Source organism: Hyperoodon ampullatus (genome assembly GCF_949752795.1).
Source record: "Hyperoodon ampullatus genome assembly, chromosome: 3".
NCBI lineage: Eukaryota > Metazoa > Chordata > Mammalia > Artiodactyla > Ziphiidae > Hyperoodon > Hyperoodon ampullatus.
Genome location: NC_136916.1, coordinates 145,362,090 through 145,379,520, shown reverse-complemented (window position 1 = coordinate 145,379,520; position 17,431 = coordinate 145,362,090). Strand labels below are relative to the sequence as shown.

General features: G+C 35.0%; 1 protein-coding gene across 9 annotated transcripts in view; it reads right to left on the bottom strand.

Annotated features, from left to right (window-relative positions):
* Positions 1-17,431, bottom strand: part of GPHN (gephyrin) — a gene marked incomplete at both ends in the record, with an annotated part of 652,555 nt that overhangs the window by 86,877 nt on the left and 548,247 nt on the right. For all 9 annotated transcript variants that reach the window (XM_079700388.1, XM_079700393.1, XM_079700386.1 and 6 more), the window contains 2 exons: positions 5,600-5,655; positions 13,835-13,927. In XM_079700388.1, coding sequence (XP_079556514.1) covers positions 5,600-5,655; positions 13,835-13,927 — 149 coding nt within the window. The remainder of the gene's footprint in view (positions 1-5,599; positions 5,656-13,834; positions 13,928-17,431) is intronic.

Sequence of the window (17,431 nt, the reverse complement as noted above, 5' to 3'; positions counted from 1 at the left end):
TTTGACAGTCTTTAAAAAAATACCATGCAATATGATTTTATGAATGACAATTATGAAAAACCATCTTGTTGATCATTTATTGAAGTTCTGATGTTTGAAAAATGTAGTATTTTATTAACCAACGTTTTAGTTAAATAAAGGCAAGCCAGAAAAATTATTTTAATTATTACTCTTGAAAATCTTTATAAAATATATTAGTTCACCTTGCAACTAATAATAAAAGTCTAACAAATGTAAATAAATCATTTAAAAATGATTCCAGTGTCTGTAATGATTTGGGTTAAATATTATATCCAAGATTTTTATTGTTTGAGCTCTCATATGAATGGTATGGGAGACTGACTACAGGACCTACCTTGCACACTTCCTCCCAGCACAGGAAAAATTATATTTCTGTCAGCTCCATCTAACAGGTTTGATCTGGCCTCAGAAGAGTCACTTGTCATGGGCCATGATTTAGGTCAGATTTGGGAAAAGCAATGTTTTAAATTTCCCCAAAAAGAAAATTCTGAGATAACATTAATTCCCCAACAAAAATGATATCTTTCCAAAGACATCTGCTTCTTAGGTATTTAAAATTTTAGGTTACAACACGTGAATATTCTTAACACTACTGAACTGTACACTTAAAAATGGTTAACATGGTACTTTTTATGTTATACATTTTTTACCACATTAAAAAAAATTAGGGAATGATTAAGGAAAAATACCCTTCCACTAGATGTACAATCAAAGTAAAACTGGAAATTTATTTGTTAGAAAAGCCTTAAAAAGCTTATTTCCATAATGTTATTGCTGTAAACAATACCACCAATAGCTAATATCTATTGAATACTCAATCTATGCTGGTTCAGTGTTAGGTGCATTATTATATTCCAGAATATAAGCCTTATAAAGACAGAAATTTTCATTTTCTGTTTGCCTCTCTAGATCACATCGTCATTTTCCTGAGCTGTGGCCCAGAAGGCCAGCCTCTATGGACTGTTTCAACCAGGTTCCCATCACTCTGGCTTCTGGTTAGGTTCAGCCAATGGGAGGGGCCAACAAGAGATCAGAGGGTAGGAGAGAGAGAGAAGTACAATTTTTATTCCCCTTGCCCTTTCCCTGCTGGGCTGCAGTCTGGTGATGGGTATGTCATTTCTACTACTGATGCCACAGCTCCTATTAGGTGGACCTCTCCCATAGCTATCAATCTCCCAGGTCTAGGTACTACTCTCTCCCTTTGCCCCTTCAGACCTAGAGGTGGTAATGAAATATCACTGTTGCTAGTACCTGAGTGCTTCACATTTCTTTGTTAGTTTCCCTTAATCCTGTCTATATCTTGGGTAGAGTCATTTCATTAATCTTTAATCACCCTCTTTCCAGACATATTTATTGCTCTATCATCACAAAGCCTAGAAAGTGTCTGGCACAACGTTGGTAGTCAATAAATATTTCCAGAATGAATGAATAAGTATGCATGATCTCATTACCACAACAATTACATGAAGCATGTAATCCTTCTCGGCTTACAACTCCAGTGTTCTCACTGATTTTTTCCCACAAGTCACTGGAAAAAGGTTCTTGGGATCAAATCTGGCATTGAACTACATACTTTATATCCCCTTATTATGTTATTTGAATAAAAGACATTTCAGGCTTATTTGGAATTGTTACATTCTAATGTAATTTTCTACCAAGATAATGCATAGAATTAAAAAAAAAGCTTAGGGCTCAATGCATTAATTTTTTTTTAATTTTTATTTTTGGCTGCATTGCATCTTTGTTGTGGTGCGCAGGCTTCTCACTGCAGTGGCTTCTCTTGTTCTGGAGCACGGGCTCTAGGCACGTAGCCTTCAGTAGTTGCAGCACGCGGGCTCAGTAGTTGCGGCTAGCGGGCTCTAGAGTGCAGGCTCAGTAGTTGTGGGGCGCGGGCTTAGTTGCTCTGCGGCATGTGGGATCTCCCTGGACCAGGGCTCGAACCCGTGTCCCCTGCATTGGCAGGTGGATTCTTAAGCACTGTGCTACTGGGGAAGTCCTCAATGCATTAATTTTTTTTCAACCCCAGATACTACTTATTATCTGGTGCATCTCTTAATTCACTAAACACGACCATTTTGCAGTGCAGTGATTTTTGATGAAACGCATTAATGTTTTGATATATGTGTTTTTTAGTAGAGGTGCTAATGTCAAAACTATCTTCTGAGCCTGTGCAATAAAAATATTTAATGTAGGTCTAAAGAAGTCCTTTTTTTCCCTGAAAGTGCCTTTTTGGCTAAGGCAGAAAGTGATTCCCAAGGTGAGTTTTAGGGTAGTTGCTTCTTAAGCTGAAGTGTGTTAGCCTGGAGCCCTCCCTCAATTTAGTCTGATTCAATGTACCATATTATGTAAATTTACTTTAAGTTTTACTGTGGCTATACCTGTAATTTTCTCTACTTCTTGGCTTAAACCAACTTTAAAGAAGTGTTTCTGTGTGGCTGCTAAATAAAAAATTTGGCTCCTCTCCAAAACCCGTAATTCTAAATGGTAGGTGAAGGATTCCCACTAGCTCACTTATATTAAACCTAATGTAAAAGATATTACTGGATATATAAAGATATTTATATATCTACTTAGAGTAGACATATAAACTGCAATTGAATTGAATCAACTGGAAAAACTCTAGCAACAAATGAAGTACTTCCTTTAGATTGTTAAGACTACCAACTCTTTTTTAATTTTTATTGATATAGGTACCTTATATACTTTATATAAAGTAAAAACTATAAAAATCTTGATTTTTCCTTAATAGAGATATTGAGTTGGATTTTTTGAGCTTTGTCCAATGATAGCACTTCATAATTACACAACTGAAATTGAAAGTGTCCAATGCTAACCAATAGGACCAAACTATAAGTGATTTAAGATCAAGTATTTTGGTACACCAATAAACCATGTTGTAAATAACTGTCTCAGTGTATGCAATGGTCCCCTAGTGCTCAAGTGTATTTACTTTCAATAAGTGAGCAATTTGGCCTTGCAAGATCCCTGAGATTGCTGTAAAGAGTGTATGTGTATGATACATCAGTTATAGATAAAGTACATCACAGGTAACTTGAGGAAAAACCCTGTTTTTTTATAGTTTTGATCTTTTTTCCCATCAAACTTTTATGAGAACTTATAAGAAGTTGGCAATTTTTTAATTTCACAACTTTTCTTGTGCTCCTTGTTATCAGTTGGAAGTCTTAACTAGTGAATAAAGTTTAAGGGTCCATAAGGCTCTTAACAATCTGCTACCTATGCCTAAGTATTCTAGGCTGTAACTACCACAAACTATTTGCAATTTCCTAATACCATGCAATTTTTCAAACACCACTGGGTCTTGACTTATACTGTTCTTTCTGCTTGGAATGTTCCTTTTTCATTTCTGTTTCTGTTTTTGTGAAATTCTCTTAGGCCCAGCTCCAATGTCATCTGCCTAGCCCTTCTAGGACAAAATGCTCAACCTCTCTATTGTGCTCCATAGCACATGACTGACAGCATTAGTTTAACACTTAATATATTGTATTATATTTAGTTGTTTATACTCTGTCTCCTCCACTAGATGTAAACTGTTAAGAGTAGTAATCATGTATTAATCTATTTTATATTCCTAGAACCTAGCACAGTGCTTCTTGGTACAAACAGTAGGTATGCTTGATAAATGTTGGATAGACTCAGTTGAAGATCAGAGAAGTACTCCTTGAATAATTGATATTTTGGGGCTTTGTTAAAAAAAATGGATGCTTTGTATGTCCATTGCTGATGGATACACATACCAAGAGGTCAAGTAAGTTATGAGGTCATAATGCAAGTTATTTATAAAAAAGGGACCTAGGTCTAGTTGTTTTTTTTGTCAGGAAAACAGTCATGAAGAGCAAAACCAGCCTGTGCACAGCATGGACAAGGATCTAATTACTACAGTGCCATGCTTAGCATCAGAGATCTGTACACAGTACTCCTCAATGCTTGGATGTAGAGGTGAGGCAGCTAGGGTTACCACCATTGGCACCATCCTTCTCCTATATACTTCCTCAATCCCTCTCTATTTTTAGTACATATGGGAGTACATGCTAAGGCGTGGGATATAGCTTTTGCTCAAACTGCCCTATTTATTTATTTATTTCCTCCTTTATTTTATTTACTTTTTTGCGATACGCGGGCCTCTCACTGTTGTGGCCTCTCCCGTTGCAGAGCACAGGCTCTGGATGTGCAGGCTCAGAGGCCATGGCTCACGGGCCTAGCCGCTCCGCGGCATGTGGGATCTTCCCGGACCGGGGCATGAACCTGCGTCCCCTGCATTGGCAGGTGGACTCTCAACCACTGCGCCACCAGGGAAGCCCCCCTCCTTTATTTTTATATAATCCTTATGAGTGTTTGGTGGTAGCAGGAGAGAAAAGTGCGTTGGTTTTCCCTTTGGCTCTAGTCAATAAGGAAGGTACTCTTTTAACCAACTTTCAAAACTCACTGGATTAACATATGCTCTCTATTTCCTATTGAATGTAATGATGCCTACAGCACATTTTGTTTGAAACCGTTAGAGTCTTCTCTTGTACACCTAAGATTCAACTGAGTTTGCTCCCAAACTTGTTTGTACCAGTTTGTGGCAACAGTTGCTACTGAATTAAGATATTTAAATAAATATTACATAAACCAATGACATATGAGTGTAAAAGGAGTTACTTTTTTCCTATAAAATTAAGTTAAGCCTTTGGAAAAACATTTAAAAAAAGCTGCTAAAAAGAACTGATGTCAAATTAGGTACAGGTGAAGCAACTGTAAAAAAAATTATAAAAATATAATAAAAATCTAGAAGGATTCTATACTTAGATACTTTGCACAGGCCTTAAATTTTTTTCCACTTTAAAGAAACTAAAACTTGAAATCACATATAATGCCTTTTGGGTATAAGAGAAGTTCAAATAGCAGATACTTATTAAAAGAAGAGCCTTAGCTCTCCATCAAATTACCGACAAATAAATGTTCATTTATTTAAGTTACATTTCTATTTATTTTAAAAGTAAAAGATAATTTCCCACTTGTAACTTATTTCCAATTAAATGACCAATTACTGGTATCCAAAGCATTAATTAAGAGGACGTCTATTGTACTTCCACCATGGCCCATTAGTGCTTCATTTCTATTAAGAAATACCTGTTCTCTGGTTAGCTCCCTGATGAGAAAAATTAATCAAAATGATTAGCTAGAAAGATTAAATAATCTGCTTCTTCTAAATTTCCCTGTATGTAACACGAGTTGGGGAAAACTCTGCAAAGACCACTTAGAAATTGTAGCTCTATTCAAACATTAATGTTTATACCAGAAGAAAGATTCATCCAATCACAGGGCTGGAAAATGCTTGTGGGGCATGTCATCTGAGACATACCAGCAGCACCATGCTGTATATTAACAGATGCAGATTCTTTCAGTTAAGAAATAATTCATTTGGTTCTTTCTCATGGGAACCGTCCTTTCATCCTTTTGATAACCTGTCTAATCCTTCTCTAAGATTTCCATTACAACAATGGCAGAAGTGTAGAATTAGAAGCCCAAAGTCCATGAAACTAAAATCTTTAGGGCCTTTCAGGCTTATGAATCTCACCTGTTCACCAGCTTGGGATTCCCCAATGATGAAACGATCTCCTGGGCCATCGGCAGCTGTGAGATGAACAGAACCAAGAACAATCATCAGAATGGACCTATAGCAAAGAATAAGAACCTAGTGTTGGAATTCTAAAACTTGACTCAAATGATCAGATAAGGCTTCAGGAAAGTGGAATACTTTTCTGATCTCCTAGTTTAGAAAAGGGCTTTGTTATTACTAGCTTGATCTTCGGTATCCACAACTCACAAGCACCAATAGAAGTGGTTCAGATTGTGCCTTTACTTGGTGTCTCCGGAGATAGTTTTCTTGTTGTTCCATAATTTCCACTCTTGCACTTTTTAATAGGAAGTTCTTTTAGCCTATCGTCCTAAATAAATGGGTATGTATGTGTTATATGTGTGTACACACTCATGGAGACATATATATGAAGTAGCAAGTGAAGTAGGAAGAACATATATTCTTTTCTTCATTTGACACTTGAAGGAAGTGTTACAGAATGAAGAAACTCAGGTAGAAAAGGTTCAGTACCTTTTAATAATAAGTCACTTTTTTGCACAGCTGGCTTTGGTTAACCTGATGTGAAGAGGAACAAAATTTAACATTGGGTGTCTTCTACTTACTAGATGTTGTATCTTGTGCTTTTTAGACATTGTCTCAGTTAATAAACTCTTCGCTTTCTGGTGTTTTTTGGAATGCTATTGTATTTTCAGTGTTCACTTGTAAGAAAGAGAATACTGTAGTTTTCCTGCAATGGTATTCTTATGATGCTTTCATGGGTTCTTTTTACTTTCCTCTTTTTTTTTTTAATGAAACAATTTAAAACAGACATAGAAATCACTGTTTCAACAATTATCAACATTTTACCAATTTTGTTTCATCTATCCCCACACTTATTTTTGCAGTATTTTAAAGTTAATCATAATTTTCTTACTGTAGAAAATTAAAAAGTCAATTATCTTTCAGAGTTCTGCACTAACTGCATCTCAAAACTGAATAAACTTAGTTTTGATTATTTCTCTGCTAGAGATATTACCAGCTTTCCACCTCTCATAAGCAACCTAGATGTTTTCTCTTTTAACTTCTTGCTCAAGGGAAAATTAGCATGGTTTTAGAGTAAAAGCTAAATCTGAATCCTGGTTCTGCCTATTATTAGTCTCAGGACTTTCAGCAAATTACTAAAACTTTCTATAACCTTCAGTTTGCTTGTTGATAAAAATGGGAATAACCATACTTTAAAAATAATACCTTTTAAGGTTTTTTTTTCATTCATTCACTAAATTTCTACTGCGTGTCTTCTGTGCCCTTAGTGTTATATTAGATGCTGGGACAGCATAGAGAGTAAAACTAGATATTGTTTCTATTCTAATGCAGTGTCAGTCTGTTGCAATGTTTTTCAAACTCTAGATCACAAATAGAGGTGGGCTGTAAAATCATCTTGTAAAGAAAAAGAACAGAAAATATATCTCGTCACACATGGTAAAGGTGAAAATTGTGTCAAGAAACTTATCTTTCTTTATATATATGCATGCATGTATATTTATATGCATTGTATATGTTATATATGTATATCATTGGTTTGTGATGTCTAATGTATTAATGTGTGTCTTTCTATGGGTGTGGTGAAAACAAAACTCTTAAAGCCACCGATGTAGTGAGGGAGATAGATATTAATCAAATAGTCACATTAACAAACATATAAATTTGTATATAAATACAAATTTGTATTTAAATACAAATTAAGAAAACCATTCTAAAGGAAAGGAACACGGTTTTATGAGAGCATACATTGAAAGTACCTGAACTACACTGGAGGGTCAGGGAAAGCCACCCTGATAAAAGCATTTATGATTTGAATATGAAGGATGAGGAAGAGCTAAGTAGGCAAAAATATGTGGGGACAGGGGAGAGGGAGAGGGAAAAGGAGAGGGAGAGATGGGGTGGGGGGAAGAGGGAGAGATGGGGAGAGAGGGAGAGATGGAGGGAGAGGGAGAGGGAGAGAGACAGAGAGGAAGTGAAAATGCTTCATCTATAGATATTCACCTAAAGAAAACAGTATGTGTAAAGGCTCTGGTTCATGTACTCCCTCCATCCTATAGTCTAGCTACTCTCAGGAGTACCTGAGAATACCAAGATGACTCATATTTCAGCTCCATAACATATGCTACTCTCACTGCCTGGAGTGTCCTTTTCTTCTCCCTGCCTTCTGGTTAAAGACTTCTTAGCTTTTAAGACTCAGCTTAAGTGTCACCTTCTCTAGGAAGTCATATCTGACTTCCTTTCCCTCAAGAGTCACCTACTTCTTCTTTTGTTTCCACAGTGTATTCCTGATATAACTCTAATTATGGCTTCCTAATGTATTTGTAATCACTTGCTTATTTGTCTCAGGGAAATTCCTAGTACCTGCTGAATAATAGGTATTCAATAAATGTTCAATATACGAAGTATTCGAAAGTTCAAGAAACGAATGAGTGTGGCTCCTAAGAATCTTTGTAGAAAGACGCATGCATGAATGAACAATAAATAATATTTTCCACTGCAAAATGCTGTATTTTGAATGTCTTCTATTTTCTGCTGGTTCATGTATATTGTTTTCTTCAAAATACGAGTCAACATTCACCAGCTTTAGAATGTTCAGAAAGACTGCTCTGTTTAATTCTATACAACTTATATTATGTCTAGCATAGTGCCTAGCTCATCACCGATGCTCAGTAAATATTTGATAAAATAAAGAAATGAATTTGGCACTTCCATAATACTTAGGTGGGAAGTCTGTAAACTGTCTTGTACACATTAGTATTGTGCTTTGTAAATTTTCTTAAATAATTTTATAAATGTGTGGTAGGTAGGGATCACTTCCTTTATTTCTTTTTTGAAACCCTCTGCCCTTCAGTCTTCCTCTTGTCTCCTGTTCCCCACACATGCAAATATACACACACTCAAAATGCTCATATCAGTGTTCTGCACAAATGCTCCAAACAAATGTCATTATATAATGAGTGGCTAGAGATAATCCAGGGCAAGGTTGGTATAGAGTGTCAGGGAGGCCAGCAACTGAAAGAGCCTTTAAGTGATTCTAAGAAGCAAGGTGCTTTTGCCAAGGAAGGTACACTGACTGGGGAGAGAATATATCTCACTTTAACTATGTTCTCCACTTTGCCCTGAAAATTTCCACCTGGGAAACATGCCTCTATATTGCTAGCTAAGGAAGGCTCAGTCAACCAACATTATAGAAAGTCCCTGGTACCAACGGAGGAGTCATTTTTACCATTTCCCTTATAACAGTGCTTCTCAACCCTTAATGTGCATAGAAATCACCTGGAGATCTTCTTAAAATACAGATTCTGATTCAGTAGGTCTGGGACAGGCCCTGAGGTTCTACATGTCTAACAAGCTGATGCTTATGCAGCTGGTTCATGGACTACCCTTTCTGAGGAGCAGAGCACTGTAAGACTGAACGGAATACAGACAAATTCAGACTAAGAGAAAACTTAAGAAATAAAAAATTAGTGAACTACAACAGAAGTCCTGATTTTACATCAACACCAAGGCTAACTATTTATTATAAAGACAGAAAAGTAACGATCAATCTACCTAACTTACTGATATTTATTTTAAAATATCTATTAAAGAGACAGGTAAAAGAAAAGCTGCCATTTTCAAGATGAATTCCACCAGCTTGGGTGGGAGGGGGCAGAAGTGGAGGTACAGTGGCAGATGAAGCTAAAGCTTGGAAAGAAATTAAGTAAGCCACAGTATGCCATTAGAAAAGATGGATGGATTCCAAGGATTTCTGTAAAGGCTTAGACTCTTTCCCCCCACTAATTCTGGCATTTCTGTTAATAAGTTTTCTTTTCTGTTTTGTAACTGTAGAATTTAATTTGAAGGAAGAGATAAAAGCAATATAAACCAAATCCTAACAGCAAATGCACTGTATAATGCTTAATGCTAGACCTTGAAACTGCTCCCACTTCCACCTTTTTGATGTCCAGAAAACACTTTTAGTCTTTATTTGAAGATTTCTGATTATATCATTTGATATAGAATTGATACCATTGGATAACTATTCATCGTGGCAGTGTATAGAAAATGATCATCCTCAAGCCATTTGCCCTAGAATTATCCCTCATTTTCATTTTCCAGCCATGTGGGAGCTCTCTTTAAATCTCTTGAAATCCTTTATAGCTATTCACTTATTTTCAATAACAAAAGCCTCATCATTTCCATGTTAGGACTGAATAAACAGAGGCCATAGATAGCATAACTTTCAGAGGTCCTAGGCACCTCTATTCTTCAACAGAGGAATAAGGCAGAGGGATTAAGATTCTGTTTATCTCTAATTATGGAACCAAACTGTCTAAGACTGGATGATAGGCAAAAGGGTAATTGATATTTATGTGTATAGTAAAATTAACATTGTAGAACGAGTTTGGAGTGGTGGCAAGGGTAGGTGACAAGACTAGCACAACAGGATTAATACTTGCTGCAGTTATACTGAGGGATTAAATCAGGTGAGTTGTTTGGAATTTTAAATCTGCTGCCTGGAAAGCAGGGAGCAAGGAGTAGAACAGATGAATGAGAAGGCATTTTATATTCTTTACCATCATCTTCCAGGAGAAAAATGCCCATATATTGTTAGTATTGGGAAAAGATATATTATTTCCTTAAATACATTATTTTAAGCTTTTTGGGATTAACTTAAATTAATTATTCCCAATTATCTCTCTGCTCACATGAGTAATACTCCTATATCATAAGGCTTTCTTTTTCATCCAAAATGTCCTACAGTGGAAGGCCATTGGCTGTCAAATGAGTTGGAAAACCAGCTATGGCCAAACAGGATTTAAATGGACAAAACAGAAACTCTAAAACATGACTTTTGTGACAGAATAAGAACTAGCTCAAAATCAAAAAGGTTATACCGAATTTTAGTATGCATTTTAACACACTGGAAGGAAGTACAACAAAATGTTAATAGTAGCTAGACAGTGAGATAATGGGTTAAAATGTTCTTTTTGATTTTCTGTATTTTCCATTAGCATGTATTTAATCAGAATGTATAAAAGAAAAAGCTTTAATATTTACTTAACCTAAATGGCAAGGATTTCTCTTAATATAATTTTCCAGAATTGTTTGTTGCACATGGTTCTCAAAATAATTACTGGCTTGTTTATAATTTTCCCTTTTCTTAAATAATCCCCAAACTAATCCTGAAGTGATAAGCCTTTCAAATTGAACATTTTCAAGAGAGTGAATTTGGTATTCTGAGACATTTTTACCTTTATTAACATCTAAGAAGCAATTGTGAGACAATGGGCACCCCCATCTCTATAGGAGCGTGTGAATGCATCAAGAAGATGGTTGGCTTAATCAGTGTGAAGGGAGAAATAACTCCTCAAGAATACGAATAAAACTATTGTATTGCTTCTAACTGGTAAATGCTACCTTCATTTTCTTTTCTCTGCTTTCATCATTCAAATTCATTCCCTCCTGAATGTAGTTTTAGGTTTATTAGTTTACATCATCATCACTTGATTCCTGTCTTCTTTATACTCTATTCTTTCTTATTTTTTAAAAGCTGTTCCTATTTCTTATTTCTTTAGCTATTTGTTACTGTCTTGATTTTTCAACCCACATACCTTAAAGCAAGTGATCCTCCAACTGGTTTGGAGTTTTATCCCACATGTTTCTCAAGGATACTGGCTAATGCTTAGTGATCCAGAGCAAGTTAGCAACCTCTTTACACCTAGAGGGTTAGCAATGCTCACAGGTGCCACTGGTTATTACTGGAGGGCCTAAGGCAAAGGCAGAGGAGAAGAAAAACAAGGAGAATAAAGGGAGTGGGGAGAAAGGAATGGGAGTAAAGGAAGAAGGGGTGGAGAGAAGAAGGTATACAAAGTAGAGAGGTAGAGAGCCACAACAATAGCCTCAAGGATATTCTTTACCAAAACATTGCCTGGGGTTGGTATTATAACACAGAAAAGACTAAGACCATGGCTTTTTGTTCACTGATGACTTCTGCTGCCTTAATTATGATGTTGAACATAATTAACCAGTCATTCCTACTTTGAAATTTAACCATATCCATGATGGTTATCTGTTATGTGTTATGTCTCTGTTATACATTCCATATCTTAGAGAACTAGCAACGTTTCACAGGAAAGAAATAATGTGAATTAGCTGCATGGTGGATTATCTGTTGAACATTTTATACCGTGAGATGTCATTTTAAATGTTTGTGTTTGTGTGTGTGTGTGTGTGTTTGCGTATGTGTGTGAAATAACTAAAAGCACCACCACTCTAAAACAAAATAAATATGATATACTAAATGGTAATTTTATACATAAATTTCTTTGATAGATTCTACAGTTGCAGAAAGGCTCTTTCCTGGCTCACATGGGCTAACTAGAAAAGCTAAAAGCAATAGTTTCTTTTTATTGAGCTGCTGCTACCTCATCTAAAAATAACAGAACAACTTACTGTTTCAGAATAATTCTGCCTAATATAATTTATTTTCTCACTTTCTCTTACTTTACATTACCAAGAATATAAAAAATAGACTTTCTTGTTCTTTTGGTGTTTCATCTGCTGTAGTTGTTTGTTCTACTCTGGAAGTAAGAATTCATCATTTCATAGCAATCCAATATGGCTACCAATTATAAGTTCAAACAGAATTTACATTTTAGAGGGAATAAGAAACAAGAGCCAGTGAGGCTATCAAAAGACTAAAATACTTTTCTTTCTGGATAATATTCATTATAATAAACACTATAGAAGAAATGAATTTGGAAGAGAAAACATAGGAGGCATTGGGGATTTGTTATTTATATTTTCAGAATACTCTAATTTGTGAGATAGAGCTGAATGAGGTGCATTTAAGACAGTTTCCTGAGAAAGAATACACTAGTAGGAATTAATCTCTCCACCATTTTATGAGAATAAGAGTTTAGATAAATGTTATCCTTTTTTCAGAGATGGTTTAAGAAAATGTGATAATAATAATAAAAAAATAAAAAGTAATAATAATAGTAATAATAGGTACCATTATTAAACATTAAAAAAACAACTGTTGAGTGCTTTTTTGGTATGTGTGTGTTTGCCATATACTTTAAGGCCTTCTACAGTCTCACTTAATTCTCACAATAACCTGTTGGGATAAATACTGTTATAATTATCACCATTTTATAGATGAGAAAACCAAGGCTCAAAAAGTTTAAGTGATTTGCTCAAAGTTACATAGATGGAACTGATGCTAGAACCCAGATCACTCTTACTTTGTTATCACTCAAAATCCATAATCTTAACCATTTGTTCTACTGTCTCCAACAGAGAAAGATACTGCTAAGAGATGGCAATGGAACATGGAGGAGGTCAATGAATGTATTTAATTACAAGAAAGAGGAAATTATTTTAATAGCTAGATAGAGTAAAAAAAAAATCCAAAACCAAAAAATCAAGTAAGGGACTCCATAAATGACCATTAAAAAGGAATTGGCCTTAACAGCTCTGATAAACTGGGAAATGTTTTTAGATATTTCTTCAATGATACCAGCCTTGAGTTAATAACCAATAATAGTTTCTAAGCAATTCAGTTGCATTTTCATTTTGGGTTCTTTCGTAGATTGGACTTTAGGCAGGCAAATGCTACTTAGTATTTGCTTTTGAGCTTTATGCAATCCCAGGCAACTCTAAAGGCATGAGCTGCTGGTACCATCTGGGGCTTCAGAGCCTTGAAATATGGAATCTTCTACGGAATTAGAGGTTTCTCTCATACTTGCTTTCTATGAAGCCCTTATTGATGTTTGAGTTTAAAGTAGGAGAAAAAAACTTCCCCACTTTATCCCTGTGTTGGGAGTTATCTCTCCTTTCTTGGACCATATAGATGTTTTCAACTAGAAAACATTTGGATTTCCAGACCGAGACTGTCTGCCATCTGGTATGTGTAGAGGCCGAAAGAATAAATCATGATACAGTGTCTTTATCAACCTCTACATATTTATTTGTAAGTAAGAATTTTCAAGTAACTATAGTACTGTCACTGAAAAGTTTTAATCAAGATTGTGCTGGAAAATATATAGGTGTAGGTTAACATTGTTATCTGTGAATAAAATTATTTTGACAGCCAAGGGGGAAATAGATGTAATAGTCATTAGGTACCTGGGCTGAGCCAAAAATCTGAAAAAAAAAAAATTACAATGTGAGTATGTTGATACTCAAGAAAACCAAAATATTTACCTCGGACAGCATAGCCATCTTTTACTGATGCTGGGAACGGGGGTAGGTTGTCTTTTGCATATACATCTTGAGCAAGGACTCGCCCCATTCCATCTGTAAGAGAAAAGAAGGAAAATATGGATGTTAAGTGCAGTGGGTTAAACAGGTAGTCCTAAACAAGATGGACATATGTACTTGTCTGACAAGGCTCGTATAAGGGCTCAGTCAGATCTCCTGATTTCTATCCCAAGGAATAGGTGACAGAAGGAAGAGATGCATCCTAGTGTTTGAAATGAAAGATTAAGATTCAGTCAATTAATAGCAATGCTTGCAGGGATTATTTGAATATGAGTAGCTACACAGTCATCAAAGATGTGTTCAAGTTGATGTGTCATTAATCCTTTAACAATCCAAAGATGATTTTCTTTAAAAAGTAAATTCTTAAACAGTCATAGTCATTGACCCAGTAATTTCACTTCTAGAAATCTATCTTAAGAAAATGGATAAATCTTTCTGTACATGTTTATTTCAGAGTTGCTTACATTAGTGAGAAATGGAAAGAAATCAAAAGTTTAACAATACAGAAATTTAAACAGACAATGATGTATCCTTCTGATAAAATATTATACAGGCTACAGTAATATTTATGAAAAATATTTACTGACAATTCTTATGACAAACATTTAAAAAACATGCAGAACTGTACATATAATGTATAATCCTAACTATGTTAAGATATATGTATATAGAGCAATAGAAAAAGATGGGAAAGGCATACATGAAAATATAAAGTATTTGTTTACTGCAGTATGTTAGAATTATGTATAATTTTATATCCTTTGCTATAATTTTATGAAAATTTCCAAGTTTTCTACAATGATCACATGTAATTTTTAGAGCTTTTTTTCCTTTAGAAGAGAAAAGTAAAGAAAAGAAAGGAGCTTCCTTATCATTCTATTTAACTTTAGCCAAAATTTTGGCTTTATTAACCTCAAAAAATTAGTGACTATAAGGAGAGCACCATTGACCTATTGTGTGAAGTGACTATTCAAACCACTGTTCATCCACTCTGGATGACAATCACATTTGGTTACAGCTCAGGAGTTTGATTTAGTGCCAAAAAGAATAAAAGTTTCAAGAGTCATGACCAATTCTGTAAATCCTCTAGTTAGAATCTGTCCTTATTATTATTACTATTGTTATTATTCTAAAGAAGTAACAGAATAATTAATAGGAGATAGAGAAGGAGGAAGAGGAGGAGGAAAAAAAATCAAGCTTCTCTCCAAAGACTATAAGTAATATAGAACTTGATTTACATAAGATGTTTGTATAAATTTAGAAAATTCCATTGTTTCCAGAGCTAGATGAGTCTTTGTTTGTTTCTTTTTTGTTTTTAGCTTTGTCCTTCTTAGCCACCTAGAGCCTCTGGTCTCCAGATTCCAGGACAAAGAAGTAAGGACAGACAGATTTTAAATTTTGTACTCTGATCCACAGTGATAGTGATATTGACCCTTTCTTTTTAAGGAAAGTGACACCTGAATTGGAAGGGAGAACTTCTTAGCAGATTCTAGCTGTAGGTAATCCCAGGAGGTTGAAGCTATTCTGTAGCTATGGACCATACTTTGTAAGACCAGAGAAGTGGCAGGACCAGAGGGTCTGGTTTGTATTCATATATACAACATTAACTCCCAAATGAACCTGAAGCTATAAGGTAGTCTCTGGTAGTGAGCCCCATGGCATCTGCCCAGGGTCACAATAAACTACCTGGGGTAGCTCCTTATCTGAAACTATTCTGGTCTGGTGTGCCAAATGAAAATATAAGTGCTATGCCAGTTCAGATCCTAAGAGAATAATTTTCTGGGATTTGGAATAGCTCAGTAACAGTGGTTAATAATCAAATATAGCACCAGAGCTGAGTTTTTCTGGCAGCTGGTGCAGTTAATCTAGTAAATGTTTACATAGCATTTTATAAATTACTAAGTAATATCATATACATATATAATCTCATTTAATCCTTAAAAAATCTAGTAAAGCATTATTATATTCATTTTACAGATGAAAAAAGAGAAGTTTAAACAGGGTAAGTAACTTATCCAAGGTCATATATTTCACAGGTGGCTAAGGTAGGATTGAAATTTAGATCTTAGAGCGTCAATCATTACTACAATGGCAATAGCTACATACTCTCCATTTACTGCTCTTCCTCTGTTTCCCTGACATTTAAAAAAGCTACAAGGTGATTCCTCAAAAAATTAAACATACAATTACCATATAATCCAGCAATTCCACTTCCAGGTATATATTCAAAAGAATTAACAGCAGAGACTTGAACAGATATTTGTGCACTATTTTTATAGCAGTATTATTCACAATACAGTAGTCAAAAAGTGGAAGTAACCCAAGTGTCTACTGACAGATGAATGGATAAACAAAATGTAGTATGTACATATAAGAATATTATTCAGCCTTAAAAAGGAAAGAAATTCTGAAATATGCCATAATATGGATGAAACTTGAAGACATTATAAAATAAGTGAAAATAAGTGAATTAAGCCAGTCACAAAAGGACAAATATTGTATGATTCCACTTATATGAGGTAATCAGAATATTCAAAATCAAAATCATAGTTTCAAAAAGTAGAATGGTGGTTGCCATGGGCTGGGGAGAGGGAGGAATAGGAAGTTATTTTTTAATGAGTATGGAGTTTCAGTGGGGGAGATGAAAAAGTTTTGGAGGTAGATGGTAATGACAGCTGCAGAATAATGTAAATGTATTTAATGTCACTGAACTGTAGTTAAACACAATTAAAATGGTAAATCTTATTTTATGTATGTGTTACCACCATCACAAAAAACTACAAAGAACTGATGGCATCAACAGCTAGCACATGTTATTTTTCCTTCCTAAGTCCTTGCCAGTAGCCCAAGAGAAGTGATACATGCTCATCATGGCTCTTTTTATTCCTGTATTCCAGAAAGAAAGAGGTTGAACACTTAGTATGTTAAGTTTGAAAGACTGTTGATACTGACAGTTGTAGATATCATAGTGGCTTAACATAAGTTAACTAAATTCTCATTGACAGCCAATTTAGAGAAAAGAGTATCAGCTGACTTGATTTCTCCCTTTAATGCCTGAGTTACTCATATATCTTACTGTGCAATTCCACTCTGGAGGGTTCCTAAGGTATAGAGTCTACTCAATCATAATTTGACAAAATTAGATTCTGGAAACTAAAATAAAAACTCTGTTCCATAAGTTTCCAATAATAATTGATCCCCTACCCCCATCCTACCATACACATAAACACTAAGAAATAGCCCTCAAATCTGAGGAGGCTCAAATAATAACTCTGGATTGAGAAGATGTACATATGACAAGAATAAGTGAGTTTATTTAATTATTTATTGAAGTATAGTTGCTTTAAATGTTCTATAAGTTACAGGTGTACAATATAGTGGTTTGCAATTTTTAAAGGTTATACTCCCTTTCTAGTTATTACAAAATATTGGCTATATTCTCCGTGTTGTATAATATATGATTGTAGCTTATTTTATACCTAATAATTTGTACCTCTTACTCTCCTACCCCTAACTTTCCCCCTCCATCCTTCCTCCCCA